At 36.3% G+C, this 21,196-nt stretch overlaps 1 protein-coding gene across 4 annotated transcripts in view; it reads right to left on the bottom strand.

The window, feature by feature from the left end:
* The window catches only part of ppp1r16b (protein phosphatase 1, regulatory subunit 16B), an 86,421-nt gene that overhangs the window by 14,971 nt on the left and 50,254 nt on the right, over positions 1–21,196 (bottom strand). For all 4 annotated transcript variants that reach the window (XM_008408446.3, XM_008408447.3, XM_081606998.1 and 1 more), the window contains exons 3-5: positions 12,210–12,280; positions 4,719–4,864; positions 1,687–1,790 (exon numbers count right to left, since the gene is read on the bottom strand). In XM_008408446.3, coding sequence (XP_008406668.1) covers positions 1,687–1,790; positions 4,719–4,864; positions 12,210–12,280 — 321 coding nt within the window. The remainder of the gene's footprint in view (positions 1–1,686; positions 1,791–4,718; positions 4,865–12,209; positions 12,281–21,196) is intronic.

Raw genomic sequence — 21,196 nt, 5'->3', positions numbered from 1 at the left:
CTCCTTGAGCTCTCTCTCACTAATATCACAGACAAACTGCGCCGGCTGCAGCTGTTTACTGTGCCGCAGCATGAATATACAGCCACCTAATCTGCATCCCATCGAGAGAGAGAGAACACGTGAGCTGTGAATATATTAGGAGTTTACCCAGAGAGCCGGTCCTAAATCTGAACGAGACTCTTAAAAGCTGAGTGTGGTCTCAGCTCTGCTGCTGGTTTTCTCTGCAATCTGTACCTGTGCAGCCCAGAGCAGGAGTGTAAAAATTACTTCAAGCTGCAACACATGCTGACTGCGTCCTGTATAAATTGGATTTATAGTAAAATAATCAAATATTTATATATGAACATGAATAAAGAGTAAGTAGCTGATGGGGGGAAAAGGAAAAACAAAATTAAAGGAAGTAATTTAACTTCAAAATATAATAAAAACAAGGCGGATGTTGGAGATAACATCAACAGTCTAAATATTTTCCATTTGAGTTCTGTTCTGAAGTCTTCTGAAAGTTACAGAAAAATATTTTCCATCAGAGATGTTTAAAATCATTAAGGCTATTTCAACATCTCCTTCTGGGTGTTTTCTGCAGACTCCATCTTTGGGGATTAATGGCTCCCTTCAGATTATAGCTCTGTGATAAATACAAGCACACACACTTTCTTCATGGCACACTATTGGAGGCATATGGTAATTACACACGAGGGATAGGGTGTGATAGGGTGTGATAAAATGAATCAACTCACATCGATACATGGACGGTGTGAGCACTTTAAATAGAGCCAATATGAAGAGAAACAGTTTTGGGGATTTGATCTTCATGCAGATGTTTTCACATTTTTACATCAATAAAAGTTGATCCATTGCATAATAATACTCTTGACACTTTATTTAGGAGCATCCTGTGAATGTGAAAGGACATCAATAATTTAGCTTTACCAGTATTTTAGAATTTTTAATATGCAACATTTTCAAATTCATTTTGTCCTTTTTTGATTTAATGCCTATATCTTTTGACTATTCCTGTATCTATTCTTTGATTCTTTTAATTTGTATGTATTTATTCCTGTATCTCTCTGTTTCTATTTATGTGTTTCTGCAATTTACTCAATATTAGTTAATTTGTTTCCAGCCATTGTTTCAGGCATAACAAGACTATGTATTATTGTGTTTATGAAAAGCCTTGAAGTTGTTTAGTACTAAGGTTTAATTTATTTAGTAAAAAATCTAGGTTTTTAATCCTATTCCCCAAATAACTATACTTACTTAAAAATCTGCAGTGATGGTATGAGAGACTTTTTATCCAGTATATTTAAGCTTATTCCTTCCTTCTGTTGGAATGGCCTTGCAGCAAGGCTATTTAATTTTTTAATCTTTTTCATAATTTTAACGTCATTTTCTTTCCTTCTGTCTTTCTATTTTCTTTTTAACTTAGAACTGCTTAGTGTATAAATTACACCAATCAAAGAAAAGAGAAGACATAATCTCAGTGTTCAATACTACTTCAGCAAAAAGAGGATTAGTTGATGAATTACTGCAGTTAAAAAAATAATTAGTAAGATCATCCTAAACATTAAAATTGTGGTATTTTACTCAATGACATAATCCTGTGCACTCTATTCAAATCACTAATTCTAGCCAAACTCAAAAATGAGTCTTCAGATTCTCTATCATTTTTTCATTTCCGCGCCCTACCTCTGTTGGCCATGGCCGTCTCTATGATGTCCAGCGTCGGGTCGTCCTCACACAGGTCGTAAGGCATGTTTCCGTCTGAGTTGACTGCCAGAAGATCTGCACCACTGTAGGAAATGAGCAGATTAATATTTAAACCAATATATAACATTCATTTGCAAAAGATACTGTGTGGATTAAACACTAAAAACGGTTTAATATATTAATGAAAGCTTCAGCTGTTATAAATGTTCTCCACAGATGAGTTAAAAAATGCTGAAAGCTCATCGTCACACTGACCTAAAAAGTAAGAAAATAAATAATTTGATGACAAAAATTATATTAAATAACATCAATAATATAAATACAATGATAAAACAGATATTTGCTCAGCAGTCATATATATATATATATATATATATATATATATATATATATATATATATATATAAGCTTTATTACAGCTTTCCGTCTTCATAAACAGAAACAATGTGGGTGTGATTAGTTTTCTCTCATTTCTCTGATGTTACTTTTTGTGCCTGTGCATATCTTGATGTTATATCTTCATTAAGCTGTAATTAAAGCCTAATAAAAGCCATCTCATTAAGTCCTGATTAAAAATGTCAATGTGTGAGTCACACTATCCCAGCCATTCACGGTTAATTTAGTTGACGAAGACAGGAGCTTGTGTCAGCGCTACTGGATTATTAAAAGCATTTTCATAATAAAGATGGACAGCAAGTCAATCAGTGACTGTTCTTCTATGACATCATGTCCAAGGACAGGACAGAACTCATCGATATATATGTCAACTGTGTCCTCCTTTGTTTTTTTTATACAGATCACACACTTCTGCCACGAATTGATCCTTTTCTTTTTGTGTTGGTCTCCTTTTTCATGAATATCCCATTTTTCATCACGTTATTAAAGTGGGATTGCAATTTTCTCCACTGCTAGATGCATTACCATCCATATTGTCGCTCCATAGTGAAGCCAGTGTAATTTTTTTAGACAGAAAATTGTCCTTTTTCCTAAAAGGAAGTCACGGGAAATCAATTCAGGCTCCAAAAAATTGCTTTTTTGTTATCCACAGCTGCATATAAACCTAAAAACACACAAGCCTTAAAATGTACCAGTGCTGATATTTTCTACATGGGCCTTATGATTCCCGACCTTCCCTTACAGATATTATTGCTTCTGCAAGTTCAGATTCAAACTGTTTAAAATCTCTTTGGATTTTCTCTTCCACTTGAAGACATAAAACTAGTAATGGGTGACACTAACCCAAGATGTTATTGAATTTATTGCAAACACAATAAAAGTAATTATTTAAAAAAAAAAAAAAAAAGCTTTACAAAATCTGATCTAAAATAAAACTCATCTATTATCAAACAGTAATGTAGCTCAACTGTCAAACAGCAATTATTTACAGCTACATTAAACCAATACAGAAAAATAATAATAATCCGATTCCTACGGTCAGTTTTGGAGGTCATTGAGTTTTTTTGTTAGAATCAGAAGATGAATCATTCTTATTACAACAATTTTTTATTTTAAAGCAATTATAACTGATGCAATAACTGCACATCCTGAGCAGAAACCTAATGTGTAAATCCCTGAAGCTACCTACATTATTTTATCACTATATCTAGTAAGTATTCATCACCGTATACCGCCTTATCTTGTTGCTGCTCTGTCATGTGCATTTTAGTTCCTTGTTGCTATTGTGGCTCACACACCAGGCTCAATCAAAAGTCAGGATTCCTACATAGATTCCAAAAGCATCGTTGTTGTGTGATTTTCTGCTGGATTTGAGCTCAACTCAGGCGCCTTTCCTGTATTTTGCTGGTGGTTGAGGGGTTTCTCCAGTATGTACCCTTTGTAGGCTGTGCTGGAGAAGCCCTCCGACTGCAGAGATATCCCAGTTAAACCACTCTGCACATTCAGCAAGAAATATCTGGCACTCATGCATGAAAACAGCTGAGCTCAATGCATGTAAGGAAATGAAATGTAATGAAAATATTTTCTTTAACCCTTTAAGTATGCTGACATCCTCAACCATAGGAGTTATTAAACATTTATAATATTTGTTTAAAGGTGTTGATGCTTTAACTTATTTCAAGAAATATTCATATTACATATTATTAAAGACTCAATATCTGGAGTAGATGACATTTTATTCATGTCACAAAAATGGCATAATGTTATTTTTAGACCCTTTAACTTGAACAAATTGTTTTCCTTTATATACTCTTAAAATTATTAGCTGTGTATTGGATAAACATTTGAAATTTTCTTATGTCTGATCATCTTAATCACCCACAAGATTGAGATGCAGCGGTTAGGCTTTTCCCTGCTCATTACAATTTATGGTTGTGTTGATGTTTATGGATTGAAAATTGTGGACATTTTATTTTGATACATTATTTTGAATTTGGGGGAAAAAAAATACATATATATATATATATATATATATATATATATATATATATATATATATATATATATATATATATATATATATATACATATACATATACATATATATATATATATATATATATATATATATATATATATATATATATATATATATATATATATATATATATATATATATATATATATATATATATATATATATATATATATATATAAATATATGTTTTGTTTTTTTTCAGCTATTGATCTGCCAAATAATGGTCATAGCCAATCAAGGGAAAAGTGGCCCGTTTTGATCTCTGGCTGGTTTCTCTAATTAGTTAAGGCCTTAAGTCCTACATTTACTTCTTTATGACAATTTATGTTTGCAACCATATCTAGCTCAACCACAGATTGGGGTTTTCATGTCATCAGAGAGTTTGTGTAAGCTGTTCAAACTTTAATGTATTTCCACTTCTTCAGCTTTTTCAACACAATTCATTTAAACTACAACAGTAAGGGTCCAACGTTAGGGATCTGGAGGAAACATTTCTGGACATCAGCGGAGCTGCGCTTTTTTTTTCTTTCTCTGACATAATAAATATTAATTGAACTGAGGTTTCTACATGACTCACTGTGCGATGAGTATTTTGACAAGTCCTGCGTGGCCACAGGTTGCAGCAGCGTGCAGCGGCGTCCACAGTTCGTTGTCCTGAGCGTTGACGTTTGCTCCACGGTCCAACAGCAGCTTCACCATCTCTTCATAGTTGTCTATGCAACACTGTGTGGGGAAAAAGGAGGAATAGATATTCCCGTCAGATGGCTGATTAATGCAAGAACAGTTATTTCAGGGTTTTGCATGTCAGAATAAAATTTAGGGTAACGGAAAGTTGCATTATTTTTCAACATTTATCACCACATTATTCCCTCTTGGATATTTTATATCAATATTGAGAGACTGAAGAACAGCAGGAAGGAGAAAATATGTTTGAAGCTGCTGTTTTTATTGAGTCACTCTTAACTTGACGTGACAACTGCTGTGCTTATCTGAGAAAAACTTTCATATCTGTGTGGCACAACCGAAGACTGACTAAAACAACAGTCATGCAGCGTTTCTTCACAAGACTTTTAGTGGCATATTGCTGGGTGGAAAACTGAGAACACATTAAGCCAAGCTGGAGACACTATTCCTACACATCAGCCATTGTGTGGGCTGCTTCCTGGATCCCAGACAAAACTGGAAAAGCACCCAGAACTCACACCCATCCACAGAAACAGACAGACAAAGGCATGGAGGGGGAGGAAGCCTTGTTAAGCTGGGTGTGAGTGAGAGGCTGGGAGGAGATGTTTCCATAAAAACTGTCAGGCAAACTGTTGTTTTCTTCTACATCGGAACCAGTTGACGTGAGTGTGGCCCAGTCAAGCCACCGAGCAAAGACTGAGGCAGAAAAACAAGAAAATAAGAGACTGCAAAAAGCAGCAGTGAAGGATGAGATTACTGTGTCACAGAAGGGCAGAGCCAGGCATGATATCAACACTCAAAATAAAAAGCTTTCTAGAGGTCTCTGTTGTCATCATCGTAGCATCTTCAGTCGACCCGACTGATGTGATCTCCCTACGCTCTGTGCTAAGATGAAGTAAGACATTCGTCACAATAAAATGCTAAGAGAAGCGGCTGACAATCCTGATATAAACCACGAAAGATTTCAGTGAAGATTGAGACGGAACTGAGAACGGGAAAAAAAAGAGAAAAAATGTTAGTGGGTAAAAACAAAATTCTGGCAACTCCTCATAATACAAACGTATCCATGAATGGGAAAAAGTAGTTACATTAAAGTAAATGGTGACTACTTTCTTTTTGATTATTTTGGTTTTTTACATGTATGAACGTTGCTTATAATGTGGCAGAGATATTTTATTTAATAAATGCATAACTTCTTTTTTAATCCAGCAGGTGAAGAAGGCCTTGTTTGTCCCATGAAGAATATCTCTAGAGAGTTGCAAGTAGCAGCAAAAAGGTAGATCTACAAAGAACTCACTCACATTTCTTTCTTATAAAACAGCAAAGAATAACCCTTAGTATCGTTTAAGTTGTGTTGTTCCATCACATAAAATCACAACAAAATACATAGAATTTTTTAGTGTGAAGATTTTCAAGAGATATAAAATATCTACATTAATGGGTTACAACAACATTTAATTTCTCTTTGGGATTAATAAACAATTTTTGAATTTGCATTTGAATTTAAGTCCTGGCTGTAAACTAAAGATGAATTCATAATTTTATCAAGATGAAGAAGTGTAATGGTTTTGGGGTTTTTTTCCCCTTAAAGACAGGTGGTGGAAGGAGCAGATAGTAAAACTAATATGATCATTAATCTGTTTAATATATGTGCATCGCCCTCAGTTGTTCTGCAGCCTCTAGAAAGAACAGCAGCAGCATTTTACACGCTCATCATAAAACTCCTTTGGTGCAGAGAGTGGATGCTTCCTTTTTACAAGGATTTTACACAGAAGATGAGCTGTGGTGCAATCTCCAGAGGTTTGCCATGTCTGAGAAGTGGTAACACAGTAGAAAATAAATAAAAAATAAAAAAAAACACAAAAGAGGAACAGAAATATTTTAAAAATTGCAGACACGGATAGACACATGAACGTCGCCAGGGGGAATGCATAGAGCAAGTTTGTATTATGAGTCAGATGTAAAAGATTCAAGAGGAATGAATGTTTGGCTCAGACCATTTCCTTCTGCTCTAAAAAAAAAAAAAAAAAAAAAAAATCACCTCTTTTCAGGGCAACTTTTGCTGCACCTGTGACCTCTGCTGTCCTATGCTCATATAAAACCGTGTCCATCTGAAACAACACTCAGCAGAAACGGTGCTATGCTCGTTCAAAGCTACTGGCACAGGACATTTATTATTTGAAGATGTGGTGGGTGACAAATACGTCCAACACGAGCAAAGGAATGAAATGACTGAGAGAAAAGAGACATGACACACGACTAACTGGTATATTTCCTCTAAGCAACACATTCCCTCGGGTGTCGATGTAAATAACGACTTAAGAGTTTCTATTTTAACCCCTGAAACTGCAAAAAAGTCATATCAAAACAAAAGTCTGACAGACGCTAAACTGTCTGAGAGGAACCATGACACAGCTTCATTTGAAGTCTCTGTTGAGAATGCAAATTTCAACATAAACTTTACACGCAAGATCTCCACATTCTTACCCTCATAGTGGTCTCTGGTTATAGATCAAAAAAACTAAATCATAGATACAAATGTCTAAAATTAGTTTCCTCTGCAATGGTTTTTTTGTTAGCTTTTTTTTAATCTTCATGTAAAAAAACAACAAGAAAACTGAGAAAAAAAACAGTTCATAATTCTTCTACAGCAAATGTTGTAACTTCATGCCTTTTTGAAATGCTGAGCTTTGTCACTCAACTTTTATCAGCAATGGAAATCCAGACTTCTACTCAGAGCTACATGACATTATTTACTGAATATTCTGACATCAGCATGATAAAAATTAAAAAAAGAGCAGGAAGACCACATCTGTGTGCATTCAGAAGCAGAACTGGCGGTTAAATATGTCGACTGCTTCCTGCGCTCACGGTGGAAAGAAAAACCAGGTTCAAAGCAGAAGAGAATGAGTCACGCATTTCCTTATTTCAGCATTTTAATGTGGTCGTCTGATGCTGTTTAACTGGCAATTTCGTAAATTCATAACAAGCAAACACGATCATACTGTGGTCATGTAGTATTCTCAACATATTCTCAACGCTAAAACATAATACAACCTGGAAAGCGTCACAAAAAGAGAAGAACAAGACTTTCAACAAGAACCGCAGAAAAAAACAAATGATTTCAACACCCTCAGAGTCCAGCCTACGGCTTTTGCATGAAAGATATTATCAAAAACAACCTAGAAATTTGCAACCCACTCGCCAGTTAAAAATCTAGGTTAATCTCTTTCTGAAAAAAACAGAAAACCCCGGCGCACCTGCTTGCTAAATACTAGGATTATTGCTTAGTTTTTCTACAAGAAGAAAAAAGGACCCCAATCTACAAACTTGCAAGAAAAAGGGAAGGAAATAATCTGCAATTCATGTAAAGTACTGACAAAGGGATGGAAGTGTGGGCCAAACAAAAGCTCAGATTATCCCAGTATGGCTGGAAAACAGCAGCAGCAGTCTTGGCGGGTGTCAACAGTGGGCAGAGAGGACGGCGAGGAGCAGGCTGACAAAGAAACAAGGCTGACATTTGGAGTTTTAAATGACTAAAATTGGTTTGAGGCCACAGCCGAGATGGCTGAAAGCAACAAAAACCACACTAAAGCTGAAATAGTGATGCTTTAAGAGGCACAGGGCCAGGTGAGAAAGCTTACAGCCCAGACTGAAATGAGCTTAAATGGGCTTTAAATTTTAACAGAGCTTAATAAGCGAGTGCAAATCACCAAGAGTGATGGGAATCTAAGGTTCGGCTGCTGGCAGAGAAGACATAAGAAGGCCAGATTGTTAAATTGAACAGTGACAAGCAGCTGAAACACCAGAGGAACAGTTTACCTGAACTCAAGGGCAATTTGAGCCAACCCTGTAATGTTGTTTGTCTGTCTGGAAGAAAAATGTGCCTCTCTGAAGAATGAAGGCACAGATTTACGGCGTCTTTTGTGATTCATACTCTATGTGAACAATTTAAATATAAACACAAATTTTGACGTATTTTGTGGGATTTTATGCTACACATCAAAACAATGTGGTGCAAAAGTGAAAAAGTAAACGGAAAAGAGGTAGAAGATCTTAAAAGTTTAAAGAAAATAAAGTCTGAAAAGTGTGAAGTGCATTGCTATTCAGCAGTCTAAACTCTGATCCCCTTTAGCATTGCATGTGTCAAACACAAGGCTGCCTTCAAGATAACAGTTGTGTACTTAAATATGAAAGTGCTTGTTACACTTTTCATATTTTCAATTGTAAAATAAAAATGAAACCCATAATTTCCTATTTATTACAGTCATGCAATAATTTGCTCTACCATTTTATATGAAAGGGATCGTAAGTCAAGACTTCAGAAGATGACGCTGCAAAGCTTGTGGGTCTGAGTCCTCAAACGCCGGAGTAACGCAGAGCAGAATTACTGATGAAAAGACCAAAACCACACAGGAAAACAGAGGGAAAACTTCACAGCTCAACATGATCAAACTCTGCGGATGATCCATTACGGCCTGTGGAGTCAGTCATGTCTGCATGAATATTTCAGCACTAAAATTGCAGAAACGAATGCTTTCAAACATGGCTCCAACAGTGATGTTCTGGGTCACCGTGCACACACAGCCACACCGGGGTCACACACGCACGCACGCAGCAAAATACAAGAGATTACAGCCGCATAACAGCCGGGTCGCTAAAATATAGGACAACATGAGGCAGGTGAATTTAGGAGCAGGAACTGACAAAAGAAAACCGCTACTGGATTAAATGTTCATGTCTACTCAGATTATCCTTCTGATTTAAAAAGTGGAACATGTCACAAATGAATCCAGCACTGAACAGAACTGCATTAAACTCAACTCATTTGGACTGTTTTCTTATAACCAAACTGTTTCACTTGTTTGTTAAATGAACTTGTTTCATATCTCTGTCATAAGCCCCCAGACAGTTATATTTTGAAAGATAAAAGCAAATCTGCAATTTATTTAAATCTGGACATGAGATGCTTTGGCACAACCCTAAACAGACATGTCATGCACAAAACACTCCAGCATGGATGAAACCTGTAATTAGTTAAAATAATTCTGCAAAGAACATGTGGGCCAAAACGGAAAAGAACAAATTATCTCAAAGACTTTGCAGGTGTTGCTGCTTCTCAGTTTGGCCTATTAAGTTTAACAGTTCAACGGTCTATTACTCTTTCACAAAGAACCAGGTTGATTTGGATTGTTTCCTTTTGTTATAAATTAAATCAACATTTGAAAACTGCATTTTGTTATTTCTCGTGGTAATTTTGTGCGGCATTGAAATTTCAAACCGTTCTTGCCTTTTTACACTGAAATCACACAATAGACCCTTTTTAAACATTGGAGTTGGGGTAAAAAGGAACAGTAAACCGGGACACGAATACTAATTTTGGAGCTTAGTCTTGAATGTGCGTCGTGGATGATTTCCAGCAGCATTAATCCTGCTTTGCTGGTGGCCTTTAAAATAACCACGACACAAATAATCCATCACATTATTTTGACTAGAGAGGCATTCATGTGGCTTTGGGAAAAATGCTGAGGAGTTTTTATTTCTGATTGCTTGTATTGTATACTGTATGTGTGTTGTGGTACATGCTGTGACCCTGGAAGCCGCGTTTTTTATTAACGTCTCATATCAGAGAGGTGACAGCAGGCCCGGATAGATATGCCAAACCATCTAAAAGAAACAGATCCTGCACCTTTCTTCATTTATGTCACCTTTTGTGATCACATTATTCCTCATGTTCTGGGGACCCACAACTGTTCACACAAGCAGAGTGTGAAAGGTTTTCTTTATGGATATGTACTGAAACTTCAGGAAGCGAATCCAAATGTCCTTTGCATTTTGTGCTCTCTGGACAATATATGTGTGGCAGTTACTGTGAAATTTACGCTTTAAAAGGGTCAAATCTTGAACCCGGTGTGGAGTCAAGCCCATCCAAACGGCGTATAATCAGGAACATTGGAAGCTGAAAGGTCATTCCGATCTCTTGGCCGCGTTTAAAACGGCAGCCTCACCAGTGGTGACTGATGGACTTCAATTTTCTCTTCCGCTGTTCATTTCACTGCCTCCCGGCTGGAGTGTGAATATTAGGCTTTGCACAGCCAGAGGGGAAAAGAGATATGACTGCGCCAGCTCAGACAGAGCGAAAAGGATGGAACCAAATGAGAAGGGAGGGATGGAGACGGGATAGAAAGCAATCAACATTTCTCCTGCAGAGATCTTTAAGATAAAGAACCGTTCCTGTGAAAGTCAGACACTCTATTAAAAAATAAAGCTAAATCCATCTAGCATTTAGATCTATGCTTCAAGCATCGCCGGTATTTGACATTTTTAGCCTAAGTGGATCAAACAGAACGGTTCCCCCTGTAATAGAAGCATCTTCATGCACATCCAGTAGCTTCACAGGAAATAAAGTGTTTATTTTCCGGCTGCTGCATTTTGAGGAATCGGCTCGGATGCTGTGTAATAGCTTCTCCCAGACAGGCGCCATTTTTCAGTTTTCAGATGGAAACGTAAATGTTTGTTTCCTGACTGAAGCATTAATTCGAAAGAGATGGAAGCTCTGATTTTAATACCAGTAATGATTTTAATTAGCCTGAAAAATAGACCTGATGTCCTTGATCAGTTTTCTACATCAAAATGAACACATTTTCCCAATAATGAACTAATTTCCTCAGAATTAAAAATTACTTTTCAGGAACAGAAACCCTGAACACTTCTTTCTACATGAAACCACCCATTTAACTTTAATGTCAATGCCTTAGTAATTGTTGCGCAGAAGAAATTGTGTTGCATTTCTATGTTCAGAGCAACAAAAAGTCTTGAGGGGTCAAATAAGGTGGTAACGTTTGTTCCTGCACAGAGTTTAAAATATTATGCATCTTTTTCTCTGTTCACTGGGGCAAAATGATTTAATAAAAGTTCATACTTGACCTTAGCATGAACAATTTAAAGTTCTTTCACTACTGAGAAAAAAAGGAAAAAATATCACAAGGTTCAGGTTTATAGAAATTTTCTAAACTTCACTATTTTTTTCCATTAGAACTGCAAATTTCAGTGTTTTTTCTTTGGTTAGTATTTTATGGTGAAATAATCAATTACAGAATTAATGATTACAGAATACTCCAATCTCAGTCAGTTTTCAGACAGATTTAGATTGTACTAACATATGACTGTATACTTTAATCTTAACCATTCCAGTGTAGTTTAAACAGTGTGAATTCAGGACACGTTAGGGTGAAAGAGGAGCACCAACAAAGCATTTTAAGTAACTACAAATATAATATGCCTATGCTTTGTTTTATGTGGTTTTTTTATACTCATCAAGATTCCAAAATCAGTTTCAAAAGGAGAAAAAAGTGGTGGAACAAATGGACACAGCTGATCTTACCTGATGCAGAGCAGTGAGACCGTCTTCGTTACAGAGATCTGGACTCACATTGTTCCTCAATAGGTAGCGAACTGGACGGGGAAAAAAGAGACAAAGAAACAGAAATAAATACTCAGAAAGCTTGTGACAGACCTCCACTTAACCTATTATTATCTGTAGCATCGTCAATAAATCTGTATTATCTATTATTCATAGCACAGCACCGTGATTTCTCTGCATTGCCTAAGTTATGCCCCCTGTCAAGATGTTTCCAATCTAAGCTCAGAAGTATAAATGAAAGGTTGAAGTAAAGGGGAGGGCTGGTGAGGTAGTACGACGATGCAAAGGATCAAAGTGTCTGTTGGGCTCCCAATCCGACAGATAAAATTGTCAAACTGGATCCTAATTTCAAAAAATACACAGCGTGTCAATATGCACACGTGACGGATAAAGAGTCTCATCTGTTTCCATTACGCACACACTCAAATAAAAACACATATAAAAACAGCTTGAACCAAGTCACATAAAGGACATGAGCAAAGTAACACAGGAAACAACAAAACTAATAAACTCAAGATGGTGTTATTTTCACTGTCACCATAAGCACATTGTCGTTATGCTTGCCTTTCGAGTTGAACTGAAATGTATTTTCATGTCAGATTAACATATGAAGACAGGACTGATTTGTGTTTCCTGCAGAAAACCACTGATTCAATCTGAAATGACTCAGAGGAGAAACCCTGGGTAGAGAAAACAGTACTGATTGTAGCGTTTATAGTTGCTGGATGAAGGTTAATCAGTGAAACCAACAGATGACAGTAAAATTTCCAACTTCCTTCTCTGTATTCATGTAGAACACTTTTTGCAGAGATTAAAAGATAAAAAAGCACATAAACCCTTAAAACAACAAATTAATTTGAGCTCTGACATTCATTCTGGCAAAAATCCCCACAATAATAGTAAGTAATCATAATACGAATATAAATTTTTTGACCCCTAATGAAGGAACTGAGACCCACTTTTGAGTTGGTCTCGTTTCACTCTGGACCAAACAAGCGGATCGAAGGACTTTCCTGGTGTGAATGCCCCCCTAAACTTAACACTGTTTTCAAATTTTACTTGGATTTCTGGCTGATAACCAGCACAGAACGCCTGATTAACAAGATCGTGTTGGCAAACAATTCTGTGCAATAAACCAGCTTCCTTAAAAACCAACACTGAATACAGGTGTTTAGCTTTGCTAATGTCTAATTAATTACAAGAATAAAATCAATGATATTTCTTTATTTTCACAATACGAGCAATATTCCATACTTGTATGTTTTTACTTGGATATTTTCTCCTTTTGTAAATTAAACAAAACCATCGTATTGCCCTGCGATGGATTGTCGACCTGTCCAGGAACTCTTGGATGACTAGATGAAAATTAAACACTTCAAAACACTTTAAAACACCCTGATGAGACCAGATGATTTATACAGAAAAACTAGGACTCACTTTCTCTTTCTTGTTATTGTAAATTTGACAAATTCACTGGGTTCTTTTCACTTGAAAAATTCTCACAAAGGAGCCTTTTTCATACCGTCAATACTCAGTACTCCGTCAAATTAGTTGAGGCTCATTTTCCAACACTTTCATAGATTCCCTGATTTCTAATGATTCCTTGGTTCCTCTTCTCTTCAATAGCGAGCTCAGCTCTTTCATTACTCTTGTTGTTTCAGAAATTCTTTCAGAACGCAAACAATAACCCAGGAACGCTGCACTTGCTTTAAGCCACTTATGGTTAATGCATTGCTACATTGACTGTGAAATTTGGCTTTTGTGTTTTATGGTGTAAAACTGTTTTCCTTTTATATCATTGCTCTTTTGTGCTATGATACGGTATGAAATGCATGTAGTCTTTTGGCAGATTTCAATAGATTTTCAATCAACTTACAGAGACAAATAAAGGGGAAATAAAAAAAACCCCACAAATTTGGCTTTCTATAATCAGTAACAATGAAAAAAGAAAAAAAAAGTTCCATAAGTTTGAAAATGTGTTATTTAAGCTCACAATAGAAACAGTCTTCCCTTTCCTCTCTTTCATGTCCTCTCCAAGGACCTTTCATTAAGATTAACTTTGAAAAAGCCCATATTAAGTCTCTTTAATAGGTTTAAATTAATAATAGTATGGACAAAAAGTACGCACTGTTAAATATGACTGAGGACTTGATTCTCATGCAGTAAAGCTGAAGGACAAAATGAGCAGCTATTATCAACCAGAGGCTTTCAGAGGCTGAATCCTGCACCTGCTAGACCTTGATTAGGCTTTTTTCACACTTTACTGTTAAAGCTCTCTTACTGCATTTTTTTTTCTTTCATTTTGTTAGAACATCTCCAGCATATTTCCACTATGACTCGCACAGCAGCTCAGCAGCAATCAGCCGTCTTTAAAATATGAGGCCGAACCAAACAAAATGAGCTGTTGCTGCAGCGGCTATTGGTGGCTACATGCACTCTCTTGAGCGTCAAGGAGGAGACAGCAAACTATTACAGAAATGGGCTCAAGGTTCTGGAGTGAGCGATCAGTCTGGCAGCATCGGGTAAGTGTCACACATCATCTCTGCAGTGCTGTTTTTGTAAGTGTACAAATCTCAGGGGAGCTGCCAACATCGCCTCTGCGGCTGACATCTCCACATCCCCGGAGATCTATTGCCATCAAGTTTGTTTTCCTTAAAGGCCCTGATTACCTCCCCTCAGAGAGAATAAGACTGCATTTAAATTTATTTTAGGCTAACCTAACATGCCTAAAATATACATACATGACAAAATGGGTGCATGTGATGCATGTGAGGTTATCTTGCTTGTTGAAATTACTTATTGTGAGTGTGTGCATGTGTGGTTATTAAATATTTGTACTTGAGTTGAATGGGAGACTTATCAAACATCTGGCCATGCTCTCACCTACTGACCGCTGCTAATGAGAGATTAAATGAGATTTAATTTAACGCTTGCATAAAAATTTGCGTAGATAACACCACATGTTGCTACGTAAAGAGATGAACATTGGCCACACGTAGTTTTATTCATGAAAACACTGACTTGTGAACACAACAAGATAAAAAGTTGAGATGAAACACAAAGACAACACTTCTTTTGGATGCTGAAAACACAGAGGCAAAAATGCAAAAGAAACCTAGTGTTAGAAATGTGTTGATTCTTATTTACCAGATCTGCTGGAGAAACCATAATAAATAATAAACTCTCTGTTTTTCTACATTGTTAACTAGCTGATCATGTATTTACTTTAGCATAAATCCTTGTTACTTTTTCGTTTTGGCAAATATCACAGATTGGCACTTCAATGCAGTTCTCCTGCTATCCACATACTGACATGCCCTTCAGCAAAATCCTTAACTTCTGATGGGATGCTGAGCACTCTGCGACGTAGCATCTCCCATTAAAAGTTGTTTGTTTTGGCAATTTACCGAGGCAAAAGGAAACTGTGTCTGTACGAATGTATTATTTAATGCGTTCATGAGTTGCAGTCTGTGTATCAAATCCAAAACCATCACAGGAGGATTTCAGGAGCACATCAAAAGTTTCTTTGTTCCTCTCTTGAAGCATTTCCTGCTCATACACAGTTTAGCTGATTAGAGACTGGATTAAGGCGGAGACTTCCTCTACAAAGAAGTAAATCTTCCAGTTTAATATTACCAGTACACAAATTAATTCAGAGACAATTTTCCGACTAATACCAGTTACTTCATTGCTTAATGTTTTGCACATTGAGAGATCAATGTTGCAGGAAGAAAAAGGCTTAAATCTCAGCTGGTGTGTGGAATTTGCATGTTTTCCCTTCTGCATGCCGCAGACCTGTTTTCTCCCACAATGCAGTGACATGTATGTTACAAAGGTATTTGCAGAATTTCAGGGTTTTTTTCATGTTTTGTTATGTTTAACAAAACAAAATAGACTCTGCTTCCCCACAGCAGAGCCTCACAGTTCTGCAAACAATACCCTGTAATGACAAATTGAAAAAAAAAATGTAAGAAACTTGATAAACTGTGATATTACAAATGACAAAAGAAGACAACAAAAATGTAATGAAAAAAAAAATTAAAAATCAAACTGGCCAAAACCTTTAACATTTTTTTCAAATTTTAATTCAGCTGTAAACTTTTTGTGGATATAAAAAATTATTTAGATGAAAGTTATCACAAATGATTTAGACTGCAGAAATATTTTCTTCTGCAATAGGAAAGCACAGTGTCTTCGCAGTGAACATGATTGGTTTCTTGGTGCTAACACTAAAATAAATGCAATGCTGCTGAATTGCGTTGTCAGTGAAAGTATGACCATTGATGCAGCAGCTAAGATGAAATGTGCCTGAGTTGTGTTGTAATAAGCATCTTTTGGTGCTGGTGGTGAGGGGAGAGGCGAGTAGCGGAGGGGAGACGATGTGAGGAGGAGACCACCGCAGTGATGAGCAAAACAGCCTCAGGAAAAATACTGAGTTTTACAAATATACTTTCTTATTGTTCTCTTTTCTCTTAATATTCATGATTTTTCCTGGTTTCTGTCCTTTAATGAATATTTTATGTTGGGCCTCTTTTTTTAGCTGTGAGGCAAACATATGATTACATTTATTTTTAGTTTGTCTGCCAATGGATTTTACCCTCCTGACAAACAAAAATAATTTCTGTAAAAACCCTTCTAATGAGCTTCTTAAATAAAGGAACAATATATAGTCCATTTTAAGAGTTGCGCTATATTACTGAAGATATTTTTAGCTCTAACTTGGTTTATTAAGATGATGTCAAACATTTGGTATTTTACAGAAATGAGGATGAGCAATTATTGTATTATTTATTGGTATTTAATAAAAAATATTATAATACTGAGAAGTGGATGTTTAGTCTGTAGCAATGTGTAGCTGAAAACGACATCAAAATTGCAATCATAAAAGCCAGAGCCCGAGGTTACACAGCAGAACATTGAATTATAACACGTTGATCAATGTTTTTTCTTCACCTATAATCAGATTAGATGCGACAGAGATGACTGAACTTCACAATGACATTAAAATTAGTTGATAATATCTAGACAGATGACCTCTGAGAGGTGGATGTTATACACATGAATAAAACTCTTCCAACACAATCCCTAACTGATCGAAAACTGAAACATTGACATGTAAGCAACAACAAACAAAATCTTTAATTAGTTTCTGCAGCAGGTTGGCTGCACAAACCAAATCTCTACAATTACAATTAGAAGTTTTACTGAACTGCAGCAGAGCAGCAACATAAAGTAAGTAACCCGGTCCATGGGGAAAACCTTGTGCAGCGCCGTCATCGACGTCCTATAGATGTGTGAATGGAAACAGTTTACAGCAGCAGAACCATACTGCTGAAGTCAAAGACAGCTGGCTAATATAAGTATACGTTTCAAACACCTTTTTTCTCTTACCCCTGCATGTCGCCAATCCACTGAAATACTCTGCAGAGCAACGGTGACAGTTGTGAGCTAAAATGACTGAGACGTCAGCTGGAGTCAGTGGTGCTCCAACTATTGGCTGCTTTGCAGATGAGACTCCCATAATTGAAAATAATGTTTAAATCTTTCTAAATAACATTTGTTTTATTTTTACTTTTTTTGCTATATTACGTTCTACTACTACTGAGAAAAGAAAAACATCTGACATCGGATTATTTTCAAATAGCTCTCGAGCTAACTTTTCATAGTTAGCTTGAAAGGTTTCATGTTACCTTTTCAAGCTAACATGAAACAGGAAGAAAATGTTCTACTTTTCCAGATAAGTTGGTCCTTTACACTCATTCACAATAAACCTATTTCAGGTTTGGCTATAGAGGTCAGGGTGTGTCAGTAAAAAATAGAAAAGGATGTAAGGACACACACAGAAGGAAGAATGAACAGATGGATGAGAGGTACGGCAAGAAGGAAGGACAGAAAGAACAGAGTAAGGGAAGTAAAAAGGACTTAAGAAAATAAATTAGGAGACACAAAAAAGGAAAGAAATAAGGACACAAAATAAGAGCAGTGGAAAAAGAGGAGTGGAAATACACAAACAACAGCAGTTTAAACGACAGCAGAATATGAGGTCAAAAGGGATAAGGAAGATTGAGACAGGAAGGAAGCAAAGAAGAGAAGAAGGGCATGGAAATCAGGAGGGAAGAAAGGACAAAAGGAAAGAAAATTTAAGAAAGGAGGGGAAGGGCACAAATGAAACAACTATGAAGGAGGGAAAGGCAAAAAATGGAATGATACAACAAAGGAAGAATGAAAGGAAGGGTACAATACTTAGAGAATAAAACAGGGAATAAAGTCTGAAAATAGAACATGCTTTCCATGCTCTTATTTTCATTTTTCCTTATTTTCCATACCTGGAACATGATGGAATTAAATTCCAGACTTTATACAAGCTCTGTAGCATGAACGCAAAAAGTTTAACTTTTCATACAACTTTGCTGCTCTGATGGATTCTGATGTACAGGAAGAGAAAAACCGAGTTGGCAGCATGCAGCAGGAGCGTGATTCCTATCTGATCCAACACCCAGAGGGATGGAACAACTTCACCAGCAAACAAACAAGAATAAATAAAAAAGAAATCATCAAAATGCAATCCATAGCGACCACGGTGCACCATGGCGACTATCTTCCACCCTACAATCCAGAAGCACAACACTGCAGAAACGTTGTGCACGCCTTCCTGGGCAGGTCCTGTATGCTCTTATCAGGGGAGGAGATGGATCTGGATGAGATGCTTCCCAAAAGATAAAAGATACATCAACAAATAATGACGCAGGAAAAGAAGCCCTCCCTTTCCTTCCTGTTATCTTACTGAGCTTCTACAGCGACATCTGTTTGCGCGTTCAGCTGTGTGCTGGAGATGGACCCTCGCATTAATCGGCCAATAACTTCTCCGAGTGCTGATTTCTGATAAGAGCTTATTAACAAACTGTCCTGTAGGCTCTGAGATCAAACAACAGTCATGATAATTTGCAAATAATGCATTTATAAAATCTTCTTTTTTAATCAGTAAATGTATAAAATTCAATTAAGTATGAATGCCAAGAGAAAACAGGATTTAAAAAAAAGGAAAATCAGTGAGATGATTCTGAGCAACAGAGGAAGACAGAAGATATTGTGAAGAAAACCAAAATGAAATGAAAAAAAAGTCTGGAAAAATCCTTCTATAAATGGATGGGTCACCAGTCAATCACATCTGTAAATGTAAGGTTTGGCAGATAACTGGAGAGTGGTCTCAAACTTTGAAATATATATATTTTTTTCTAGATTAACTGAAGCTGAATCTCTTCTCTACTCTACAGTAAAAGATTTGAGGGTTCAGTGAAGACAATAGCAGGGATCTTATATTCTGTATTTGTCGAAGAACCCCGACAGGAACAGTGCATCCCAAAAGAAGACATGATCTTCCACTTTGTATTTCCTAATGAAATAATTTTACTTCACTTTTGTTTTCCTGTCCTCTATAAATTAAGTACATAATATCTAAAACGCAATTATCTCCAAGTCTTCACATGGTTTTCATGAGAACGTCATTACACTAATTCATCTCGACCATCCTGTTTTGGAGCTGCCTGTAATGCATCGCCTGCAACCACAATGGGAGGCAGTAAATGCATTAACGCCGCCTTCAATTTGGAAGTTGAAATATGAATTGCTAATTGTTCTGGTGGCTAGTTGCTATCAGCAGTAAAAACAGATAATATACTGTACAGTATTTCTCCTCACATTCTAAGTTAAAACACAAAAATACTGTTGACTGGTAATAACTTAGGAAACAATCAGCACCACTGGTCATAAGAGTTTTAGAAGTGCTAACAAATGGATTATTTTGGCCACTTTCACTAACTCTTAATGTGTTTTGTAACTTTAGATGCTAAACTTGGATAGCTTGATAATCTCCGGCTTTCCCAGTGAAAATATCGATTTCTGCAAGGTTTGAAATATGTTTCTGTTACCACAAGGAGACGGTAATGGACCAAATAATAAAGAAAGCCACCAGAGATTGTACGACAGTGTTGCTAAGAGACAGTGTTGTTCAACAGGTGGCATAATTTTAGCTATTTTACATCCTTCCACTTTTATCTATCATTTAATTAATTTAATTCTAAATTCCTAACTTTTTGTGCTTAAGTTTGTTTTGATTTAGAAAAAAAATTTTGGTTTGGAGAGATTTTTTTCTTTCTATCTGAAAACTTCCAATTTACTAAAGTTATCTTTTTATAAAATTTGACATTTGTTTGATTATTTGAAACATTCAAGTGCCACAAAAAAGCAAAACCCAAAGAAATATGTAAAAAGTTTATCTTTCCCTGCAGCCTTTTCTTGACTTGTGCAGAACAAAAACATTAATTTTACATGAATGGCATGTTAAAACCAGAGTGGTTGGAAATAAACTAATAATAATACTAATACTAATAAAACTTTTGTTTAGAATAATCCTGCTTTTTTAATCATCCATTTTACAGTGTTGGTAAATCTGAGATTTTTATTTATTTATTAAAAGTTTTAAAATGTCCTTCAGTATTCAACCCTGGGGCAGTGATAATTAATTATCAAAAACATATTTTCCTTCTTGATGACGCAACAGATAAATTGCTGTATTCATTAATTTCTCCTAATATAAAAATAATAATAAGGATTTTTCTCCCACCGTGACCCTGAACTGATGTGGAGCTGATGTCCTGCAGGTTTATTTTACTCTCTCTCTCTCTCTCTTTGGTCCTAACCAGGTGGTTAAAAGTAGTGCTTTTGCTGCTTCAGCTTCAGAATCCAACATTTTGTTCTCGAGGGTCAGAGCCTTCCACCTGCATGAAAGGAGCTGCAGCAGCTCTTCATCTTCAGCAGGAATCTGATGTCTGGGTCTATTTACTTTAAGAAACGAGACTCTGTAGCTGGAGCTTCAACAGTTTGAAACTTTTTCCTATTGTATCGTTCAGTATATTAAAAAGTCGCCATTTTCAGCTGGGTGTCTGCTT

This window comes from Poecilia reticulata, chromosome 5 (genome assembly GCF_904066995.2).
Source record: "Poecilia reticulata chromosome 5, P_reticulata-male-v2, whole genome shotgun sequence".
In the NCBI taxonomy this organism is placed as follows: domain Eukaryota; kingdom Metazoa; phylum Chordata; class Actinopteri; order Cyprinodontiformes; family Poeciliidae; genus Poecilia; species Poecilia reticulata.
The sequence above is the reverse complement of the archived record's forward strand: the minus strand, read 5'-3'. Positions and strand labels throughout refer to the sequence as shown.